The sequence below is a fragment of the Carcharodon carcharias genome, chromosome 16 (assembly GCF_017639515.1).
Source record: "Carcharodon carcharias isolate sCarCar2 chromosome 16, sCarCar2.pri, whole genome shotgun sequence".
Classification (NCBI taxonomy): Eukaryota; Metazoa; Chordata; class Chondrichthyes; order Lamniformes; family Lamnidae; genus Carcharodon; species Carcharodon carcharias.
In genome coordinates, this window is record NC_054482.1 from 12,095,960 (window position 1) to 12,120,448 (window position 24,489).

A 24,489-nucleotide genomic window follows, 5' to 3' on the forward strand; every position below is an offset into this window, starting at 1 on the left:
CTGACCCAAATTTTTACTTTCTCTCTGGCCACAGGGGAGGTGCCAGAGGATTGGAGAACAGCTAATGTGGTTCCGCTACTTAAGAGGATTTGCAGAGATAAGCCAGGGAACTACAGGCCAGTGAGTCTCATGTCAGTGGTAGGGAAACTATTGGAGAAAGTTCTGAAGGAGAGAATCTATCTCCACTTGGAGAGGCAAGGTTTGATCAGGGATAGTCAGCATGGCTTTGTCAGAGGGAGGTCATGCCTAACAAATTTGATTGAATATTTTGAGGTGGTGACCAGGTGTGTAGATGAGGGTAGTGTAGTTGATGTAGTTTATATGGATTTCAGCAAAGCCTTTGACAAGGTCCTACATGGGAGACTTATAAAGAAGGCAAATGCACATGGGATACAGGGTAATTTGATAAGGTGGATTCAAAATTGGCTTAGTTGTAGTAGGCAGAGGGTGATGACAGAAGGATGCTTTAGTGACTGGAAGCCAGTGTCCAGTGGCGTACCACAGGGATGTGTGCTGGGTCCTCTATTATTTGTCATTTATATAAACAACATAGATGACTATGTTGGGGGCAGGATTAGTAAATTTGCAGATGACACAAAGATTGGCCGGGTGGTTAACAGTGAGGTTGAGTGTCTTGGGCTACAGGAAGATATAGATGGGATGGTCAAATGGGCAGATAAGTGGCAGATGGAATTTAACCCTGAAAAGTGTGAGGTGATACACTTTGGAAGGAGTAATTTGACAAGGAAGTATTCAATGAACAGCATGACACTAGGAAGTTCTGAGGAACAAAGGTACCTTGGCGTGTGTGCTCATAGATCTCTGAAGGCAGAGGGGCATGTTAGTGGGGTGGTGAAAAAGGCATATGGGACACTTGCCTTTATCAATCGAGGCATAGATTACGAAAGTAGGGAGATCATGTTGGAGTTGTATAGAACCTTGGTGAGGCCACAGCTGGAGTACTGTGTTCAGTTCTGGTCGCTACATTATAGAAAGGATGTGATTGCACTGGAGTGGGTGCAGAGGAGATTCACCAGGATGTTGCCTGGGATGAAACATTTAAGTTATGAAGAGAGGTTGAATAGACTTGGGTTGTTTTCTTTTGAGCAGAGAAGAGTGAGGGGTGACCTGATCGAGGTGTACAAGATTTTGAGGGGCATGGGCAGGGTGGATAGGGAGCAGCTGTTTCCCTTAGTTGAAGGATCAGTCACCAGGGGACATAAGTTCAAGGTGACGGGCAGGAAGTTTAGGGGGGATGTGAGGAAAAACTTTTTACCCAGAAGGTGGTGACGGTCTGGAATGCACTGCCTGGGAGGGTGGTGGAGGCAGGTTGCCTCACATCCTTTAAAAAGTACCTGGATGAGCACTTGGCACATTATAACATTCAAGTCTATGGGCCAAGTGCTGGTAAATGGGATTAAGTAGGTAGGTCAGGTGTTTCTCATGTGTCAGTGCAGACTCGATGGGCCGAAGGGCATCTTCTGCACTCTTATGATTCTGAGAGGTTGCATGATTTTTACTTTGCCATCTCTCTATTTGGTTTGTAAAACTGTAACTATAAACTTGTTTACCCATACCAATTGGAAGCTGATATATCTTCACTGACTCATTTTTATGCTCATTGGTCTCCATTGTAGATAAAAGCAAAATACTGCAGACGCTGGAAATCTGAAACAAAAACAAAAATTGCTGGAAAACCTCAGCAAGTCCGATAGCATCTGTGGAAAGGAAGACAGAGTTAACGTTTCGAGTCTGTATGACTCTTCATCAGAACTAAAGAGGAATAAGAAATGTGGTGAAATATAAGCTGTTTAAGGGGGTGTGGGACAGGTGGAGCTGGATAGGGGGCCAGTGATAGGCGGGGGCAAAGGAGAGATTGCTAAAATGTCATAAACAAAAGGACAAAGGGGTGTTGACGGTAGTGATATTAGCTAAAGGATGTGCTAATGGTGGCATTAAAGTTGGAAAGCAGGATGAGCAGGTGACAGATAGCCCTAGAGGGGGTGGAGTGAGTGAAAGGGATCGAAATAGGCTAAAGGTGGAGATAAAACAAAGGATGGAAATAAATTTTAAAAACAATAATGGAAATAGGTTAGAAAAGAAAAATATATATGTAAAAAATATATAATAATTATTAGAAAAAAGAGGATAAAAACACCACCAAATACATCTTCCCTTCACCCCCCGGCGGTATTCTGTAAGGACCGCTCCCTCTGGGACATCCTGGTCCACTCCTCCATCACCCCGTACACCTCAACCCCCTCCCACGGCACCTTCTCATGCAACTGCAGAAGATGCAACACCTGCCCCTTTACTTCCACCCTCCTCACCGTCCAAGGGCCCAAACACTCCTTTCAAGTGAAGCATCACTTCACTTGCACCTTCCCTCAATTTAGTCTACTGCATTCTCTGCTCCCAATGCGGTTTCCTCTACATTGGAGAGACCAAACATAGACTGGTATGACTGCTTTGCGGAACACCTTCGGTCTGTCCACAAACATGACTCAGACCTCCCTGTCGCTTACCATTTCAACACTCCACCCTGCTCTCATGCCCACATGTCCATCTTTGGCCTGCTGCAATGTTCCACTGAAGCTCAACACAAACTGGAGGAACAGCACCTCATCTTCCGATTAGGCACTTTACAGACTTCCGGACACAACATTGAGTTCAACAACTTCAGATCATGAACTCTCTCCTCCATCCTCACCCCCTTTTTTCTAATAATTTTTAATATATATATTTTTCTTTTCCCACCCATTTCCATTATTATTTTTAAAATTTATTTCCATCCTTTGCTTTTTCTCTAACCTTTTAGTCTATTTCGATCCCTTCCCCCCACCCCAACCCCATTAGGGCCATCTGTCACTTGCTCATCCTGTTTTCTATCCTTAATGCTACCATTAACACATCCTTTAGCTATATCACTACTGCCAACACCCTTTTGTCCTTTGTTTATGACATTTTAGCAATCTCTCCTTTACCTCCACCTATCACACCCTCTATCCAGCTCCACCTGTCCCAGCCCCCTTAAACAGCTTATGTTTCACTACATTTCTTATCCCTCTTTAGTTCTGATGAAGAGTCATACGGACTCGAAACGTTAACTCTGTCTTCCTTTCCACAGATGCTGTCAGACCTGCTGAGTTTTTCCAGCAATTTTTGTTTTTGCTTTCCATTGTAACTCGTAGTGGTTGGTAGCCAGAGCTAGGAGAATGATTGCATATCAAATAGCAAGTGTCGAACACTGGGGGCTCTGCTTTGGCTCGTACACAGAATCTCTTGTAGATTTCTTTTTTAATGCAATTGATGACTATTGATGGCTTCTGACTGATTTTGTAGCACAACAGCATAACATAGCAAACCATCAATTACAAATTGGATGTTTTCAATTATTGTTTAAGTTTGAGTTCACTAGCAGTGTTTCGAAAGCTGAGAATCTGTTGAGCTGTTCTGGTCTTACATCTGCTTTACTGAAGCAAAACCTGTCTATTACTGTCTGTTCATCAAATTAATAAAGTGCAATTGTTGTTCCTAACCCCCTACCCGTGAATGGTTTTGTGATTGATGAAATGTAGGTGGCCATGAAATTTATAGTTAAACAGCAGTAAAACAAAATACCACCTTTTAAAATCAAAATACTGCTGATGTTGGAAATCTGAAACAAAAACAGAAAATGCTGGAAAAGCTCAACAGGTCCAACAGTATCTATGGAAAGAGAAACAGAGATCTGAGATCTGATACAGGCTCGAAACATTAACTCTGTTTCTCGCTCCATAGATGCTGTCAGAACTGCTGAGTTTTTCCCGCATTTCCTGAACTTGTATCTACTACCTGTGCACTTTTGCGGCTAGAATTTCAGGAAAGGAAAATTATTGATATCCCCGACCAGGATGTGAATTAATTGCTAAGTTCCTGCAAGTTCTCACTTTCTTTTTCTCTTGCTATTGTTCACTTTATTCAGTACATGTGCCTAATCTGTTTAATCCCCTGAGGGAAAACTGAACATTAATACTCCCTGATCCCCACTGATGAAGCTTCAGAGTATTCATCTATCCGCACACCTCCAAAACTCAACCTTGGCCCGCTGGGCTCTACACAACCCCCACTGGACGAGAACAGCAATGTCCTGCAGAGTAATTGATGAATTTTGTCCATCATTATCGCTACACTCTCTATTTCCTTGCTTGTACCATTCTATGTAATGATGAATGTAACACTCTGGATTAACTTTTCCTACATAGGTGCAGTTTAGAATCATATGGCAAGTGAGTTTTTAAATAAGATAAAATATCAGTGCGATGATTAATGAAGAGGTCAGTGCCTAGTGCCACCATTCTTATTCATCAGCATTGCGGCAAGCCTGCAGAAGGCAGTGGCAAGTTTTAGGCTATAGCTGGCCCTTACTGTCACTGAATGTGCCATCTCGATTGTGCATGGTAGCTATAGGCACAGCTCTGCATCTGGCTCTCTGCTGGCCTGAGCCCCTGTGCTTGTTGCCAGCCAGGTGCATCTAAACCTATTGATTTACACTAGTAGCATCTTGGTGACTGGGTGCAACTAGTCATTGTATAATGCCTGTTGGTCACCCTGGTATGCCTTCTCTCATGTAGTGCCACTGAAAGCATTACTAACTGTGATTATGGTGGGAAGTACCCAAGATTATGGTTGGCCAGCCGGATGTATTTTAGTGATGCTATTGGTTCCACTGTCTATCTTGGAAAGCTGAATTTCACATTCATTAATTACCTATCAAAATGAGGTCTGGCCCCTTCTGTATGCATTTGCAACTATATGGGTCTGGACAAACAGCAAGGAGCACTTCTCATGTAACTGTCTACCTGACAGCCTTCTGCAGGCCCTGAAGGTTCTCTCTTCAATCATCTCAGATAAGGCATTCCAACTGGGAAGCATTTTGGCAGTGATAATCGCTGGAAAGGGAAAGGAGCCAGAAACAGTTTAGCATCAGTAAATGAGAAGAGGGGACATATTTACAAAGACCAGATGGTGATAGTCACAAAAGAAAGTGAGAGGGAAATGGAGAGTGACATAGGAAGAAACAATTTCTTCAATGGGAAGTCACATAGCCAAATTTTGACCCTGTGACTCTATGACTCTAAATTTTGAAGAACAGGTCAAACATTCCTCTCAAACATCTGCACGAAAATCCTGATTAACCAGCTTGTAACTAATCTTGTAATTTGATAGGAGCTTGCTGTGTTCAAAATGACTGCTGTGTTTACCCACTGGAGAACCGTTTCTTCACTCAGTCATTTGCTATACGTGAAGCATTGAGAGATTTTTCTGAAAGAAATGATAAGGTATTCTTGCTGCCCGACAGGTGCAGTGAAACCATCCTTGCATTTTCAGCTGTGGTCCCTCAGTTCAAGGTGAACCTGGCAGATACTGGGCAATGATAGCAGGTGGGCAATGTTTCTCAATCCCACCTGTATGGCTCCTGCTCTTCTTCTGTTTTCTCCCTCCCTGATTTTCACCTCCTCTCCTCCAACTCTTGCTTAGACACAGTACAGCGGAGGAAGGTATTCCCCCTCCATTACCCTGCACAATTAACATTGCTCCCAGGCAGGCTGTTTGAGAGTAAAGGGCAATGCAGTCAGACCTGATTCTGTCCCCATTGTAACTGTATAGAAGTTCAGAACTGCTTGCTCCCAGCTGGTCGTGTATCATGGTCTGGCAACTAGTTGGTTGCAGATAAATGCGCAATGACACAATGTTAGTTGGGATCTATGGAGCAGGTGATCCAGAGTAGTGTCTCTCCAGCTATTATTTCCATGTATGTAGAATGCAGATCGCTCTCCAAACATGTTCTTCAATTTTAGATACTTTTGGCTTGATTTTAACTCTGTAGGTAGATGGGTTTTGAATGAGTTAAAATATCACTCTTTTAGTTCTGAAGGGACAAGAAAGGGTAAAGGTGTCAGCCATGGACCAGTTTTGGCACTCTTGTCTGTGATTTGGAAGGCCATGGGTTCCATTCTTACTGCACCTGGACTGACTCTTTAGTGTGGTGTTGGGGGACAGCTACAATGCCATTGGTGCAGCTTTTAGGATAGGACATTGAGACAAAGGCCCTGTCTGTCTCCTTGGGTGGTTATGGTAGATCCCACTATTTTGAAGAAGAGCAGGCTGATATTTTTCTCTCAACTAACATCACTGTAATAAGTTGTCTGGTCGTTGTGACATTGCTGTTTGTGAGGGCTTCCCTTTTGCACGTTGGCTGTTACATCTCTTCCATTGCAATGGCAACTGCATTTCATTGGCTGTGGAACATTTTGGGAAGTCTTGAGATTGAGGTACTGTCTTTTGGATGAGATGTTAACCCAAGACCCTGGGTGGAATTTTCCGTGCCCAGTGGTGTCGGATGGGGGTGAGTGGACAATATGGCGGTAAGGCCAAACATTGGTTTCATGGCATTAGAAAACCTGTTTGCAATCGTCTGCTCTGCTCATTAATGGTGGACCACACTTCCTGCTACCGCACGTCAAGAAATTCATGTTGTTATAAGCCCAGCTCGCTGGAATCATCCTCCCGCATTGGGTCCGACCAACATGTTTGACAACAGCATTTATAAGGTGTGTGCCTGGCGAGCTGCATTTCGAGGGGAGCTAGGAGGTGAGTGCACAGCAACATTGCGCAGCACTCGTAAGGGTCACCTGTTGGATTTCGAGGTTCAGGGGCCATGCATTGAGGCAAGGGCACAGGCAAGTCAGGTTTTCCTGGCTAGCTGACAGTGTAGTGCCGGACCAAGGGCTGCACTGCAGTTGAGGTGAGTTGGGTGGTCGTGCAGGGGCTGCACTGCAGTTGATAGTAGTGTACAAGCACATGTGGAGGGGTGGGAGGGAGGAAAGTGGCCACACATTAAGGAACCCTTGTATAAAGTGACCATTCTTCCGCAGCTGAGACGGTTCAGATCACGTTGAGTCAGGTCTCTAGCTTATCTGCCCACTCTCAAGCAACATAGAGGCATGCAAGTGCCACCAAATGCCCCAGAGCTTTTCATCCCTCAGGTACAGGCTGCAAACTAATGAGTGTTTTAGTGGACTGCAGAACAGTTGGATGACTATGTATGTTGTACAATCTCCTTGCTAAAGCTTGCCATGGAGCAGCCACTGGTAGAGCCACTCATAGCCCCTTGCAATGTCTTTTTTAAGGTATGGATCAGTCTTCCCCTTGGTTCAAGCTAACAGAGCAGCCTTGCATGCGGGTTAGGAGAATGCCTGTGCCTGAGCTGAGAGCACAGCATGCAGTCCAGAGGGCAAAGCTGCCACCAATCAGTCAGGTGGAGTGGGGAAGAGGTGGGTGAGGTTTCGGGCAGCCATGCAGTGCACTTCAAAGGTGCTGGGAGCATACTGAGAGAAAGACGGAGCTCTGTGCCACCAGCCCAGGATGTTCTGGCAGCATTGATAAACCCCGGCGAGGTGCAGGCATGACTGACGTGACCAGTGACAATGAAGGCACACTATAAATGTACTGGGAAGGTTGCACAGCACACAGGAAAGAGACCCTGGGCTGAGACACAGGGTCTTATCTTATCTTATGCAGGGACCAAGGTTTCACATCTGAGTGACACGAACACTGCCCATCAGAACAAGGAGCTATGGGCAAGGAGACATTCTTGGGAGTTTATTAACAAAGTGAACAGTATGTACAAGTGATTAACACCTGTACCCAGACTGTACAACTATATCTTCTTAACCTTCCTAACCGTGCCACTATGTCTTGGTACTACCTGGACATCCACAGCGGAGATGGAGGTAGCCTGCTGACTGCATCTGTGATGACCTTGACAGGCATCCCCTGGAGGGCCAAGACCTGGAGAGTCCCGGCCTGCTTTCAGGATCCTGCTGTGTGGCAATGGCACCCTCCTCGGCCTGTGGAGCTGGAGCTGTAGAGGAGATTTGTATGGGCCGGACACTCCCGGAATCACCTGGATGGATGACCCCGGAGGGTACACCTGCTGATCTCCTCCCTATGGCTGCCTGAGGACCCCTGGCTGACCCTTTGAGGAGAAGGGGAAGCTGGAGTGATATCAAGCTGCCCCGCACCCACCTCGTGTTGACACTCTAGGCCAACTATGGCATCAGCAATGGAGTTCAGCCCGGGCAGCAGTGCAGGACTGATGTCCTGGGCCACGGTTTCCATGGCAACCGCCATCCTACCGGTTGACCTCTGTGCATTGGCATACCAGCGCTACCACCTCAGACTGAAAGTGAACGGACTCCTCCATCATGCCTTGCAATCTGAGGAGTGTGGCGGACATCACTTCCTGCTGTTCCTGCGCTTGCCTTTCCAGCTCCAGCAACTGTGACATGAGCGAGGCTCATCATCTGACTCGGGCTCAGCAAATTTCTGGTCTCCAGCAGTCCACTGATTGCTGGAAAACTGGGAAAAGTCTCTGCCGCTGCCTGCTGTGGATCAGAAAGTGCGATGTGCTCACCAGATTGTAATCTTGAGCTATTCTAAAGCTAGGTCCCACTGAGGTGTGTGTCTCTGCACTGGTGGAGGATGGGGGTGAGCGCTGCGATGGGTCTTCAATGAGGGTTTCAGCGCACTCCTCTTCTGAGGTGTCTCTGGGGCTTGGGTTGAGGACCTGGGCCATGGACTGTGTCGGCTGTTTGGCAGACGTGCCTGCGAAAGCAAGGAGAGATAATTAGTGCCTGGCAGGGGACTGCGGAACAGGGGAAGTGACTCACCAGCAGGGTTGGCTGATGGATGTTACACTGCTGGATCCTCACTTGGTTCAATGCCGTCGACCTCATCATCAGTGCAGGAATAACCCAGATCTTCTCTGGATGACTCTTTTCAAAATCAGTGAAGACACTGATTTCAGGCATTCCTCCACCGGTCTGCGACATCTCTGCCCTGCACGAATAGAAATGGAGAAAGTGCAAGCAGGATGCCTGCCAGGCCAGATAAGTATGCCAGGCCTGTATGGGTGGTGACTGGTGCCATAGGCGGGATGAGGACAATGAGGGTGTGTGTGAAGGACGAATGGTGATGCCCTTTGAACTGGCAGTGAGTGAGATCCCTGTGGATGTGTGATGGGTTTGTGAATGTGAATTGTGAATGATGAGAAGAGTGACTTACCCTGGCGGAACGGAGGAGATCATTCATCGCTTTCGGCACTGGGTGGCTGTCCTCATTTGGAGGGCGTTGGCACTGACCACCGCTGCCACCACTTCACAAGCTGGATTGATGATGTTGCTGCCACTATTGCAGCCAGAGCCGGGGTAGAGGACATCACGGTGGGTGAGTCACTGAATTGGGGGTTTCCGCAGTCTTCTTGTCTGTCTTCTGTCCAGCAGTCCTGGGCTGGAAGCACTGAGAGGTGTGCACATGGTTGCACTTTAAATATGGTGCCCAGCATGAGGAATTGGCAAGGTGAAGGCACAGCAGATGAAACGGAGGCTGCCTGCCAGTGGAACGGCATGTTTCCATGGGAATGCATGATTAATGAGGCAGGATTGGGATGATACGGTGTGAATAGCTGCCATTGCGACCGGCGGGTGAAACGTTTTTTCCGCCTGCTACAGCACTTAGTGCAAATCTGGGATGATTCCATCCCCCCTGTCTGCCTGAAAGTGTGTTAATATCTGCAGGAAGTCTCCAGTTATAGTGGTGGAGCTGATTACTGGTGGTTGGCCTGGTTACCAGGAGCTGGTGGCTGGCGGTTGGCCTGGTTACCAGGAGCTGGTGGCTGGCGGTTGGCCTGGTTACTGTGGGGTTTGTTTGAGGCATGTGTTATTTCTTGTGTCCCTCTGTGCAGCAGATTTTACATTTTCTGTTCCTAAGCTACAGCTATAAATAGGAAGTTGCAATTTGTCTAAAGGATGCTCGCTCCACCTGAAGTGAGAGATGCAGTTACAGTGTGTGGTGGGAGGAGATGGCTCACTGTCGGTATAGCGAGTGAATTCACAAGAACATAAGGGAGAAAGGATTAGAACGGTATGCTGATAGAATGATGAGTTCCAATATAGTGGGAAGAGTTTCATGTGGAGCTTAAATGATTTTTAAAAATTCATTTACGGTATGTGGGCATTGCTGGCTAGGCCAGCATTTATTGTCCATCCCTAGTTGCCCTTGAGAAGATGGAGGTGAGCTGCCTTCTTGAACCGCTGCAGTCCATGTGGTGTAGGTACATCCACAGTGCTGTTAGGAAGGGAGTTCCAGGATTTTGACCCAGCAACAGAAGGAACGGCAATATATTTCCAAGTCAAGATGGTAAGTGGCTTTGAGGGGAACTTCCAGGTTGTGGTGTTCCTGTCTGCTGCCCTTGTCCTTCTAGATGGTAGCAGTTATGGGTTTGGAAGGTGCTGTCTAAGGAGCCTTGGTGAGTTTCTGCAGCTCATCTTGTACACGGTACACACTGCTGCCACTGTGTGTCAGTGGTTGAGGGAGTGAATGTTTGTGGAAGTGCGGGCTGTTTTGTACTAGATGGTGTCAAGCTTCTTGAGTGTTGTTGGAGCTGCACTCATCCAGGCAAGAGGGTATTCCATCACACTCCTGACTTGTGCTTGGTAGATGGTGGACAGGCTTTGGGAAGTGAGGAGGTGAGTTACTCACCGCAGGATTCCCAGCCACTGACCTGCTCTTTAGCCACAGTATTTATATGGCCCAGCTCAGTTTCTGGCCGATGGTAATCCCCAGGATATTGATAGTGGGGGATTCAGCGATGGTAATGCTATTGAATGTCAAGCAGTGATGGTTAGATTCTCTCTTGTTGGAGATGGATACCAGCTGAATCAAATGGCCTGTTTCTGTGCTGTAATTTCTGTGTATTACTTGGGGCAAAAAACACAGGACAACTGCGATAAAGGCCAGAACCTTGATGTTAATATGAGAAGATAGCAGAAATAGTCAACAGTTGACTAAAATATTCCAAATGCAACGTACATGCTTGTGCCCTTTAATCAGTTAGTGCCATAGTTACATCTATTTCATGTGGGAGCCCTTTTAAAAACTATGCCTTTTAATACCCGAGTATTAGGATAAAACACGTCCTTTTCCCCCAAATGAATATTTAAACATTGTACCCGCCTACTTGAGGTGGATACAAAGCCATGGAGAATCTGTCTGAACTTTAGAACTGAGCTGCAATCAAATTATTATTTTATCCATTGCTCTAAGTGTTGTGAATTCTGTTTATCAAACAGCCAAGAAAACCTGTGCAGCGACGGAATTTACCTGTGACAGTGGTGACTGCATCATGGAGGGCTGGCGTTGTGATGGTGAAGAGGAGTGTACGGATGGATCAGATGAAGCAGCTGCATTGTGCAGTGAGTAACCATAGTTGGAAAGAGGATATCCTGAAAGGTCTTTGAGGTAAACTGGGAAGGTCCTGTATCAAAGCACTGAACTATTCAGTGGAGGCAGAGAACCTATATTAGAGGGACATTTACTTTTCTGATTTGCCCCATAATCCTAAATGTTATTGAGTTAAATGTATACCTCCTCCTTTAATACTTTAGAACTGTTGACTAGAGGCAGCCTGTGGGGAGTTATTTTGTGTAAAATTCCCTGTCGTAACATCCTTATATTCCATACACTGATGTTATGAATGGGGCATGATCTTGTGAGCAGCGTGGTGCTACTGCTTGAAGGGAGTTATGAATTATTCTGAATTTTTGTTTTTATTTCAGAGTTCTAATCTGTCATGCATATAAATGAATAAAATTCAAGTGAATAACAATAGTTAACAGCAATGGTGTCTATGGCTGGATAGCCATATACATTGACAATTAATTTTGGAGTTTATATAGTTTAAGCAAATAAGCTAAGCATCAACTGGCCAATTAGAAAACTCTTCCCCTTCCCCCATTCTCACTTACCCACACCATCCATTGATCTGCTGAAGCACAAGTTAGTATCCATGTTACGATGTGGCCCGGAGTCAAATTTTGTCAAATATTTCCCCTATGAAGTGCCTTGTGATCGTTTTACTACACGAGGTGCTGTATAAATGTAAGTTAGTGGTATAGTGCTAGGATGTCACCATCACTGTTCAATGTGCCCTACCCAAAGGGCATTCCTCACTTGCTATATAGAACTATGAATGTCAACTGTGGATGTATCAGAATTGGAATCATTCCTGCCCTTATCCAGTGTTCATATGCATGCAGTGTCCTGCAGTGGTTACTGGACAGTGATCAGGAGTATGAAGCCTGGCTGTGTTTATTCTTTCTCTATATACTAAATGTGAAGCCCCAATGCTGCCCTGGAATCCGCTACCTCTGTACAGACCAAGGATCAAAGCTGGGACTTTCCTGGTCATTATGACTCAGTTCTACATCTAGCTGTGTGATTTTGACAACACTATTGAGGGGAACCAACCATGTTGATCTTAGGTACAGGAGTAGGCCATTTAGCCTCTTGAGCCTGTTCCAACATTCATTGAGATCACAGCTGATCTGCAGCCTAACACCCCCTCATTTACTCCATATCCCTTAATATGTCTGGTTAACAAAATCTATTAATCTCAGATTTTTAAATTAACAATTGATCTAACATCAATTGCCATTTATGGAAGAGAGTTCCAAACTTTTACCACTCATTGTGTGTAAAAGTGTTTCCTAATTTCACTCCTGAAAATCTGACTCTAATTGTTTGGCAATGCCCTGGCCCTAGAATCCCTAGCCAGTAGAAATAATTTCTCTCTATCATTTCCTCTTAATACATTGAAAACCTCTTTTAAATTATGCATTCACCTTTGAAATTCGAGAAAATACAATTCTAATTTGTGTACCTTAATCTCTCCTTGTAATTTAACTGTTGGAGTCCAGGTATCATTCAGGTAAATCTACACTTCACTCCCTCCAGGGCCAATATATCCTTCTTAAGGTGGGGTGCCCAGAACTGCTCACAGTACTCCAGGTGTTGCCCAACCAGCATTTTGTATAGCTGTAGCATAACTTCTACTCCCTTGTATTCGGGTCCTCTAGATATAAAGGCCGACATTCATATATATATAAATTACTATATACAATATTAATATTGTAATTCTATGCTTCCAAGTACATTGCTTACAAAACCTTCCATCTTCTGTCATTGGCAAATTTGGATAAGTGGCTTCCTATGCCATCATCTAAGTCGTTAATAAACATGGTGAAAGTTAAGGCCCCAGCACCAATCCTTATAGGACACCCCTACTCACATCCTGCCAGTTGGAGAACCTGCCCATTATCCCTACTTTATATCTCCTGCCACTCAGCACTTTTCTAACCAGGTCAATAATTTACCCCTAATTCCATGAGCTTCAACTGTATCTAATAGTCTTTTAAGTGGGACTTTATCAAAGGCCTTCTGGATATCCATATAAATAACATACATAGACATTCCCCTGTCTACTACTTCAAAAAAAATAGTTGCTCTTCAAAAAAAAGAATTCAATTGATTTGTCAAGCATGACCTACCCTTTATAAATCAATGCTGGTTCTTTCTAATCAGCTGAAATTTTCAATGTGTTCAGTCACTCCATCCTTTAATTATAGACTCTAGTAAGTTCTCACCAACAGTTGTTAGGCTACTGTTATTTAATTTCCCAGCTTTCATTTTTCTCTCTTAAATAGTGGAGTAAAGTTTGCAATTTTCCAATCTAAAGAAGCTTAAAGAGCCAGTGACCCATATTAGAGGCTATTGATCCCAGCTGTCTCTTTATGGTTTGCAGGAGGACAAACATGACCAATCTTTTACATTGATCATTTGGGTGGATGTAAAGCCTCTCTTAGCTGCAATATGGCATGAGGAGCCTCTGTGATTTAAATAATAAACCAAATGTAGTTTTGATTTGTGTGGACATTACTTCCTTGCAAAAGACTTATAAAGGAATACATTAATAACTATTTATTTCCTAATATTGTCTTGGGTACATTAAAAGCTACAGAACATTTAACTGAAATGTAAAGAGAAAATGGTAGAAAAACTCAGCAGATCAGGCATCATAGTGAGGAGAGAAAGAAATGCTGCCTGGCCTGCTGAGTATTCCCAGTATTTTCTGTTTGTTTCAGATTTCCGGCATCTGCAGTATTTTACCTTTGTTCTATAACTTCAGTTGGGTTATTGGAACTTCCAGTTTTCTCCTCTCCTGAAGGCACTGACTCAAATTCACATGAACACCAGCTGGTCTCCCATACCCTCACCAAAAGTTTCCATTCTTCTTGTGTGTGCATAGACACTGAGTCAACTATTCAGTGTCACAGCCAAGTTTAATCCAGGTCTGACCCACGTCTGCACTTTCTAGGAGTGGTAATTAGATATTGATTGGAGAGGAGGTGGTTGACCTCACCCTACCTCCTCTGCCAAGAACAGGGGTGCTGAGATTAATTGCATTGCTCACTGCTGTCCTGCTTGAGTTTAGCTAACTTAGCACAAACTGGAGATCAAACCTGACACATTCCTGATTTCTATTGCTACGTGCTGTACTGAATAATGCATGTGACACCCATGCTATTAGGGGAATATAGCGTTAAGAACTTTAACTAAACAAGTCTGAGATATAAAGTGCTGTAGCTGTTCCAATGTGCATGTACTTTTAACATTTTGAATCTGCATTAACTGGAAATGAGCTGTTCTGACATCTGTAACCTGTCGAATTCAGAGGTGGAAAACCTTGTGTGTTACCAGATTACCCATTCCTAATGCTAGCCCATTTTGGTTATCCAATGGAAATTCACCGTTATGTTGCAAGTAACCGACTCTTAGCCCAGATGATTCCATAAACTGTTTCAGAAAGTGATTTTTTAATTTTTATCAAAATCTTTGTGGTCTTGGATGTAAATTACTTGTCATTCTAATTCCATTGGGTTCCCTCACTTTCCTCTGCCCATTAGAGAAGATCTGAGCAATGGACTCAGAGCATTTCAAAAAAGCAGTGCTTCACCACATAAACTATATTACAATTTGGGGTGGTGGGTTAAACCCTCCTCTCCACCTCACCACAACTCCCCCAAATATACACCGCAGCCAACAACCTAGTTTGGCTCCTTACATAATGTTGCTCAAGGATATCCAACCCTATTGCTCAAATATTTAATGTTCATGTAAGATGTTAAGAAAAAAACATGAGAACTTAATATTCCAGGGTACTTAACATTTCAAAAAGGCAGACAAAATGGAAAAGGAGGGCCCTGTTAACAAAGGGTGTCATAAGAACAGTAATGAGAAAGGATCTTGGTTTGGGAGAGCAGGAAGAAGTAACAGAGGTCAAAAAATGCTGGTGGGGGTAATTTAAAAGCTTCCGAACTGTGGCTATATTGCAGGACAGAGTATTAATCAAAAAATAAGAGGACCTTATAACAAAGGCAATTTAATAACCAAAGGATATATAATCTTCTTATGGACTGGACAAATCAGATTAGCAAAAGTGGTTTGGAGGACGTGTTCCTGGAATGCAATTGAGACAAATTTCCTAGAGCAATATGTTGTGAAACCAACCTGAGCAGAAGCTATTTTAGATCTTGTTTTGTGTAATGAGACAGGGCTAATTAGTAATCTTAGAGTAAGGGATTCTCTGGGAAAAAGTGATCATAATGACCAGGATTTTCCAGTTGGCGAGCCGGGGGCGGGGCCTGCTCGCCAACATGTAAAATGACGCAGGATGACGTTGGGCAGAACTCCCGACGTCACTCTGCTCCATTTAAATTTTCAGGTAGGTGGGGGCTCAGCAGAATCAGCTGCGGGCCTGCCAACCTGTCAATGGCCAATTGAGGCCATTGACAGAGTCATTAAAGTAATTAATGGACCTGCCTGTCCAACCTTAAGGTTGGTGAGCAGGCCAGGAGCCCCAGCGGGCATTAGAAAAAGCATGAAACCTCAAGTACGGGTGGGGTGAGGTTTCATGCAGGGTTTTAAAAAAATGTAATTAAACTGTATTTTAAAGTGATGGACATGTCCCAACTCATGTGACATTGTCACATGAGTGGGGACATGTCAGGGAAATTTTTCTTTCTATTTTTCACATATTTTATTGTAGAGCCGATCCCCCTGAACCAGCACTTAGCCTCAGGGAGATGAGTGCATTTTCTCGTGCGCATGTGCAAAAGAGCGCACTCCCAGCTCAGGGAATCCTCCCCCAGCCCGTGCGGATGTCACGTGGGTGGGCCTTAATTGGCCCACCCACGTAAAATGGTGGTGCGCCCCCCGATCGGAGGCGTGTGCCCGCTCTTCAACTCCACCCCCCTCCCTGGCCCTGTGACGGGGGGAAAACTCTGCCCAATATGATAGAATTTCACATAGAGTTTGAGAGTGACATTTGGAAGTCCAAAACTAGGGTATTGAACTTAAATAAAGCCAATTGTATAGGCCTGAGGTATGAGTTAATTGAGGTAGATTGGGAGGTTAGATTAAAATGGACAATAGCAGATGAGCACTGATGAACATTTACAAAAATATTTTACAATTCACAACAAATTCACACTCCATTGAGAAATAAAAACTCCACAAGAAAAGTAATCCATTCACAGCCAAGTAAAGAGGTTAAGCATAGGTAGAAAGAAGAGGTTTATAATATTACCATGAAGAGTAGTAAACCTGAGGTTTGGGGAAACTTTAGATACCAGCAAAGGATGATCAAAAATAGGGAGAAAATAAAATATTGAAGTAAACTATTAAGAAATATAAAATCAAATTGTAGAAACCTCTCCAAGTAAAAAGAGAGTAGCAAATGTAAACACTTATAGATTGAGAGAAATTATAATGAAGAATAAAGAAATAGCAGAGGCGTTAAACAAATATTTTGCTTGCCTTCAGAGTAGAAGACATATAAATAATCATAAATAATGAGGAATCCAGGGCCTAAATAGAGTCAGGAACTAATATTAGCAACCAGTAAATAATATTAGTAATGAAAAAGTACTGGAGAAATTAATGGGACTAAAAGTGGGCAAATCCCCAAGACCTGACAGAATACATCCTAGGGTTCTAAATAAAATGGCTACAGAGGTATTGGATGCATTAGTTGTGACCTTCCAGAATTCCCTCGATTCTGGAACAGTCCTAGTGCATCAGGAGATAGCAAATGTGATACTGCTGTTGTAGCAAGGAGGAAAAGAAAAAACAGGAAACAATAGTCCAGTTAGCCTAATATTAGTCATGAGAAAAATTCTGGAATCCATTACTAAGGAAGTGGTAACAGGGCATTTGGAAAATCATAATGTGATTAGAAAGAGTTAACATGGTTTTACTAAAGGGGAATCAGGTTTGACAAATCTATTTGAGTTTCCTGAGGATACATAATTAGGTCCGCCCTGCATGGTCAATGTAACAGCTACAAATACTCAGTTGACACTGGATTGATTGGCAAAAAACAATCAGCCTCATACTGAGGAATGGAGCCAAAGGACAAGCTGATCATTCAGGACAGGGCAGCCAGGCATCAGATTGGCTAGCCAGTTCCGGTCCAGGACTTAAAAAGTGATTGGCTTTGACCCTTCACATCCCAATAGTCAACTTCAGAAAATCCCATTGAGGAAATTCAGGGAAAGGATTATTGGGGGAAATGTTTAATGAACTTGGGTAAGCAGATGGATTTATTCGAAAGGTGCTTTTCTGATTTACAGAATGAACGTATTGCTGGGATTAGGGCTTGCATGAGGAGTGTGACAGGACAAGGAAGATATCAAGTCTTCTTTCACTTCTGTGCCCAGTCCTGTGTTCTTCAGCAAAACCTCCCAAACCCACAAACTCCAACACCCCTTCCAACCGCAGCTAGAGAGACGAGGGCAGCAGGAGCATGGGAACGCCCTCGCCTCCAGGTTCCCAGGTTTCAAGTCACACATATTGTCCTGACTTGGAGATATATCATCTTTACTTGATCATTGTTGGGTCCAAATCCAGGAACTCCCTCCCTAGCAGCACTGTGGGAGCACCTTCACCTTACAAGGTAACCAAGTGGGGATCATGAATGCCAATGTTAAAAGGGAGTGTTTGGTTAAAGTTCTAAGCCACAAATACCCAACATAGGCTTGCCACAGCCTTAAGAAGGTTCACTATCTCTCGGATACTGAAACAAACCTAATTGCAACTAAATGAAGTGTTCAATCTGTGCTGGATACTAAAGTAAACTCAATCACAACAATGAAGGTCAGGTCTTGAGGCCACACCGACAGGAAGAATAAGCCCCAAATAATAACAATGTAAGTAGAATCCACCAACCAACAGTCCAATATGTCTGGGAAAGATAAATGCCATTTTCAATTTTCTCCCATCACTTAAAAATGGCTCCTAGAAATGTGAGATTATTCACTTTGGTGAGATGAATAGAAAGACAATGTTTTCAAAATTTTTGAACATTAACATTCAATAGTTTCTCACCATTTAGAGGGATATGGGTCTGCTTGTTCACAAAACACAAAAAGTTAACATACAGGTACAGTAAGCAACTAGGAAGGTGAAGGGTCTGGAGTACCAGAATAAGGAAATCTTGCTGCAGATATACAGGACTTTGGTGAGACCCATATCTGGAGTACTGTGTACAGTTTTGGTTTCCTTATCTAAGGAAGGAAATATTTTTCTTGGATGAAGTTCATTGAAGGTTCACTAGATTAATTCCTGAGATGAGAGGGTCGTCATATCAGGAGAGTTTGAGTAAAATGGGCCTATACGCTCTGAAATTTAAATGAGTGAGAAATGAACTCATTGGAACCTATAAGACCCTGAGAGGGTAGATGCTGGGATGCTCTTTTCCCATGCTGGAGAGTCTAAACCTGGGGGTTTTGGTCTCAGGGCAAAGAGCTATTATGGACTTGGGTGAGGAATAACTTCTTCATGCAAGAGGGCTGTGAACATTTGGAGTTGGCTGTGGATGCTCAGTCATTGAGTATATTCAAGGCTGTGGATGTTGGATTTTGGACCCACCCAAATTCCTTGATTCTTGTGATCAGGCTGGAAAGTGGAGTTGAGAATCAGGATCAACCATGATCATATTGAATGGTGGAGCAGGGTTGAGGGGCTGTATATCCTACTCCTGCTCCTATTTCTTATGTTCTTATGAACTCAATCTAACCTGCCACATTGGGCTCGGTTGTGAAGTTGAACAGCTTTCTTACTGCCTAGGTGCACACAGCAAGAAGAACCATTTAAGGTGAGGTTACCTGTGAGCTTAAGCTGCATTTGATTATTTTTTCCTCTTCTGTTTGCAAACAGATTAAACAAATGGCCTGTCTTCCTTTTATGTTGGTAAGCTTCCAATCCAAGCTGACCTGCCCAATGGCAATGCACTGCATTAGCACGATGCTAGCTCCAAAGGAAGTTACTGTTTCATGTGCTCCAACCAGCAGCTTGGAAATAGCGCTGGAAACAGATGGTCCTTTTCAGCGCCATGGGGAAGTTGCCTTTTTCTGGGTTTCTCTATACCCAACTTGTTCATCTACAGCTCCTGTTGTGCGCTAGCAGATCCACCCAGTGAGTGCAGTCAACTTCAATAACAATCAAGCTCTCCACTCAATCTTGTGATCCTGCCCCCAGGCCCAGCAGCGCTTTGCTGCTGACCTTCCTTCAATCTGTGTGCTTTAAGAGCTTGCAAAGAATTATTAAGTGGATTTGTACACTTGATAGCAATTTAATTTTCTTGGATAATGCAATGCAGTAATAAATGAGTTAGACACAGTTATCAGAATGCCAGCTTGCCAGAAATCAGGCAGTTTGTTTGCTTTTTTCTATTGAATAGGTTCATGAATAAAATAATCTGATAGGGCTCAGTGATGAGTGTAAAACTAATCCATTGCTCAGCTTCCTGATTTATTTTTTTCCCTTTCTTATTTGCTGTCTGAAAACTAAAATCACTGACTAGGATAACCCTTAGTGAAATGTAGGGGAGCAGCATATCTAAGGAAATTATACAACAGTAAAAATTAAATGATATAAAATTATGCTATAAAGGTGTGCACTGTAAATTGTTCCCAAGTGTAATGTACTGTACACTGGTGTCTCTTGCTTTCCTGACACTGGGAGCTATATTTCTCTCTCTCTCTCTCTCTCTCCTGCAAGGAGCTATCACTTTCCTCCCTCATTGACTGATGGCTGTCAGTCCCACTCACAGGGAGCTGTCAGAACATTGTCTGCTTTCTCTTGGTCCTTCTCGCACAATGGGCAAGATTTTAACTCACTCAAAAACCTACTTGCATTGAGTTAAAATCGGCTCTAATATATCTGTATACTTATCCCATCCCTCCCCACGGAGCTATCTTGCTACTACTGGTATCCCTTGTGCCTCTTTCGTTTATTTTTGTTGGCTTGAGGCAGCCTAAGAGGATTTACCTGAAGCTGGACAAAAAAAGCCAAAGTACACAATGGAAATCTATGGAAGAACTTGGCCTTGAGCATGAAGTGCTCGTTACCATTTACCTGCTTAAACCGCCTTTTGGTGTAACAGTAGCAAATGAAAACTTAGTTGGATGAAAAGCATTGTGTTGCACTTCCTTGGTAAATTGTTACTTTAGTGGTATTATCTGTGGTCCAACTAAGTGTCGGTGACCAAGCAGAAACATTTTTAATAAACAGTTCAACCTCAGAATTTATGGAAGCTACCAGAGGTTGTGCTTCTTAACCATCTGCAGGGAAAACAGGGTAGAAACCTTTCTCCCTTCTACTCCCCAAAGATGGTCCTCTCTTCAAAGTGCTGCTATCAAGGATCAGCGCTCTTACTCAAACTCACTCTTTCTTGAGATCTGAAAACTGAGGACTTCCTTATACACCTCACTCTTTCCTTTGCCCCTGCAATCTTAAATCTGTAGCTTGGCACCCCCTCCCCCACCCCCACCTCACACCTTAATCACCTGGCTTCCTGATTTACCTTGTCTTCTGTGCTACTCTTGTACCATAGACCTGAAACCTTCATTCAAGATCGTACATTTAATGATATATATATTGCAGAATAACGTGTAGTATAGTGACTGGACACACTGATTTAGGCCAATATAAAATCTTTCCTTAGAGTGCTCCCTAAGTCCTGTAGGCCTAAAAGAAGCCAGACTGAAAAAGTTAAGAAGCAGAATTGCTCACTTGTGGAGCAAATGCACTCAGGATCTTTTCTTTCCCATGTGGTATAGATAAATTTACGTGCCCACCTGATACTTTTGGCTGTGCCAGTAACAGATGTATCCCAATGTCGTGGCAGTGCGATGGTGAGAAGGACTGTGAAAATGGAACCGACGAGTTGAATTGTGCAGCTGGTGAGTTTGTGAAATACCGTCTTGTGAATTTTGGTTGAGGCTCTAGCCCTAAACCCTTACCATCTGGTTTCCTCCAATGTTCAGTAGAGGAATTAACTACCATATGTGGAGCACTGGGCCATACAGACCAGAAGAATCCACGTTCCATCTATAGCGCTGAGTTAGCCCACCCAAGGAGAGGAGCACTGCATGTCAGCTGGCTCTTGTGCTAAGGAGGATGTTCTTGCTCCCAGTGATGCCAGCAGAGTGAGCATGTGTCGATGTCTGGTGCTGACAGGAGTTTTGGCTGGGATGCCCTTGGCGAATAGGACACAGGAGGTCAGCTGGCACATGTGTAAATATTGGCCTAGCAAGAGTCAGTGCTTTTCTGAAGAACACTAAGGGAAAAATATAGTATCTTGAATCTCTGCGTTTTTAACAGCTAAGTATTTATTGACTTGACTTTGCTCAAGTCTGACAGATGGTTGACTAGTTTGTTGTAGAGCTGTTTTACCTCAGAGAAGATGATTTTGAACGATTCACTGTAAGAAAGTGATTTGTAGAGTTGATCAGTTTTGGCTAATTGTATTTCCCACGAATGTATTGTGCTATTTTCCAAGTCCCACATAATTTCTCTCTCTGACATTATTGTCCCTCTCACAGGCATGTCCAGAGTCAGTCATTTAAACTGTAGCATTGAGGTGTAATTGCTCATGTGCAACTGATGTCAGTGGAACAGCAATTGGCTGCGACAACTGGATTGAATCATCTTGGAAGGTGATCCCTACTGATCTCTATCCAGGGGTTCCTGCTTAAGGCTGCACATGTGGACCCTAAGTGAGAAAGGGATTAGGCTCAGCTGCGCTAACACAACAGTTCAGTAGCCTGCCAGTGCTCCCTGTCCAGGCTTCTATAAATGCAGACCTGAGGTATACCCAAGAGAACGTGGGACTGCTGGGCCATTCTCCAGCATCAGTCAGTGCAAAAAGGGGAGGAGAGGAGAAAGTTGAAAGTTAGGCAGGTGGAGGGGTGTGAAGGGACATAATTCTGGAAAGATTTCCTTTTGCTTGCACGCTAAACTTAACCAACGTGTTTACTCTTTTCCGTTCCTTTTGCTCCCTTTCCCTCCCACTCCCCCAGATCAGAAGACCTGTCCAACCAATGAATTCCAGTGTGGGAACGATAAGTGCATTGCCATGATGTTTGTGTGTGATGGTGATGACGACTGTGGTGATGGCACTGAGGAACAGCACTGCATTCCGCTCACCTGTGGACCCCATGAGTTCCAGTGCAACAACTCAATCTGCATCCCTGAGCTGTGGGCCTGTGACAATGACCCAGACTGCACCGATGGATCAGATGAGAGTGAGGAGAGGTGCGGCCACAAGGCAGCGCCAGCAAGTGCCTGCTCAGCAACTGAGTTTCAGTGCAACAACGGCGAGTGCATCCACCTGAACTGGAAATGTGATGGAGGTGTGGACTGCAAAGACAAATCGGACGAAACTGGCTGCCGTAAGATTTCTCTTTAAGTTTAGCTGAGAACAAGCTTGTGTCAGCTGCAAGCATCCTGTAGCTTTTTATGTAACTTGCATTTAGTGAGGTGGGTGGGTGTTACTACAATTCTCTGTTGAAAGGGAGTTGCCCAATAGCAGTGACCTGTAGGACCAATCCCAGAAAGGACTCTTGGTTTCTGGAAGGAAACAATTGAGAAGAAGAATAAAATAAAAACCAATAACTTCGGTTTGTATGGCAAGTTGAGGGGAAGTGGTGACGTGGTGGTAATGTCACTGGACTAGTAACCCAGAGGCCCAGGCTAACGCTTTGGGGACCTGAGTTCAAATCCCACTAATACAGCTGATGGAATTTGAATTCAGCTGATAAATCTGGAATTAAAATCCAGTCTAACGGTGACCATGAAACCTTGGTCGATTGTCCTAAAAACTCATCTGGTTCACTAATGCCCTTTAGGGAAGAAAATCTACCGTCTGTAAGGGGTCTAGCTTAGTTCTGACTCCAGACCCACAGCAATGTGGTTGACTCTTAAATGCCCTCTGAATTAGCCTAGTAAGCCCCTCAGTTACAGCAAACTGCTAAAGGAAAGTCAATAAGGAATGAAACATGACTGACCACCCAGCATTGACCTAAGCACCGGAAACAACAGCAACACATTCAGCCCTGTCGACCCTGCAAAGTCCTCCTTGCTAACGTTTGTGGGCTTGTGCTAAATTGGGGGAGCTGTCTCACAGACTAGTCAAGCAACAGCCTGACATAGTCATCCTCATGGAATCGTACCTTACAGATAATGTCCCAGACACCACCATCACCATCCCTGGGTATGTCCGGTCCCACCAACAGGACCGACTCATCAGAGATGGCAGTACAGTGGCAGACATTCGGGAGGGGGTTGCCCTGAGAGTCCTCAACATTGACCCAGGACCCCATGAAGTCCCATGGCATCAGGTCAAACATGGGCAAGGAAACCTGCAGATTATCACCTACTCATCCTCAGTTGATGAATCTGTACTCCTCCATGTTGAACACCACTTGGAGGAACCACTGAGGGTGGTAAGGGCACAGAATGTATTCTGGGATTGGAACCCCAAAGTCCATCACCAAGATTGACTGGGTAGCACACTACTGATCAAGCTGGTCAAGTCTTAAAGGACTGTGTCTGCAGCAGGTGCTGAGGGAACCAACAGGAGGGGAAAAACCTACTTGACCTTGTCTTCGCCAGTCTACCTGTCGCAGATGCATCTGCCCATGACAGTATTGGTAGGGGTGACTACTGCACAGTCCTTTGGAGACAAAGTCCTGTCTTCACATTGAGGATAGTTTCCATCATGTTGTGTGGCACTACCAATGTGCTAAATGGGATAGATTTCAAACAGACCTAACAACTCAAAATTGGGCATCCATGTGCAGTGGGCCATCAGTAGCAGCAGAATTGAATTCAAGCACCATCTGTAACCTCATGGCCCGACATATTCCCCCATTCTACCATTACCACCAAGTCAGGGGATCAACCTTATTTCAATGATGAGTGCAGGAGGACATGCCTGATGCAGCAGCAGGCATACCTAAAAATGAGGTGTCAACCTAGTGAAGCTACAACAAAGGACGATTTGCATGCCAAACAGCAGAAGCAGCAAGTGATAGACAACGCTAAGCGATTCCACAACCAATGGATCAGATCTAAACTCTGCAGTCCTGCCGCATCCAGCCATGAATGGTGTCGGACAATTAAACAACTCTCTGGAAGAGCAGGAGGCTCCACAAATACCCCCATCCTCAATGATGGGAGAGCCCAGCACATCAGTTCAAAAGA

General features: G+C 44.2%; 1 protein-coding gene across 3 annotated transcripts in view; it reads left to right on the forward strand.

Moving 5' to 3' along the window:
• lrp8 (low density lipoprotein receptor-related protein 8, apolipoprotein e receptor) overlaps window positions 1–24,489 on the forward strand; it is a 114,598-nt gene that overhangs the window by 66,053 nt on the left and 24,056 nt on the right. For 2 of the 3 annotated variants that reach the window (XM_041208376.1, XM_041208378.1), the window contains 3 exons: window positions 11,175–11,297; window positions 21,063–21,185; window positions 22,305–22,676. In XM_041208376.1, the coding sequence (XP_041064310.1) occupies window positions 11,175–11,297; window positions 21,063–21,185; window positions 22,305–22,676 (618 nt within the window). The remainder of the gene's footprint in view (window positions 1–11,174; window positions 11,298–21,062; window positions 21,186–22,304; window positions 22,677–24,489) is intronic. The other variant, XM_041208377.1, reaches the window with a different exon arrangement.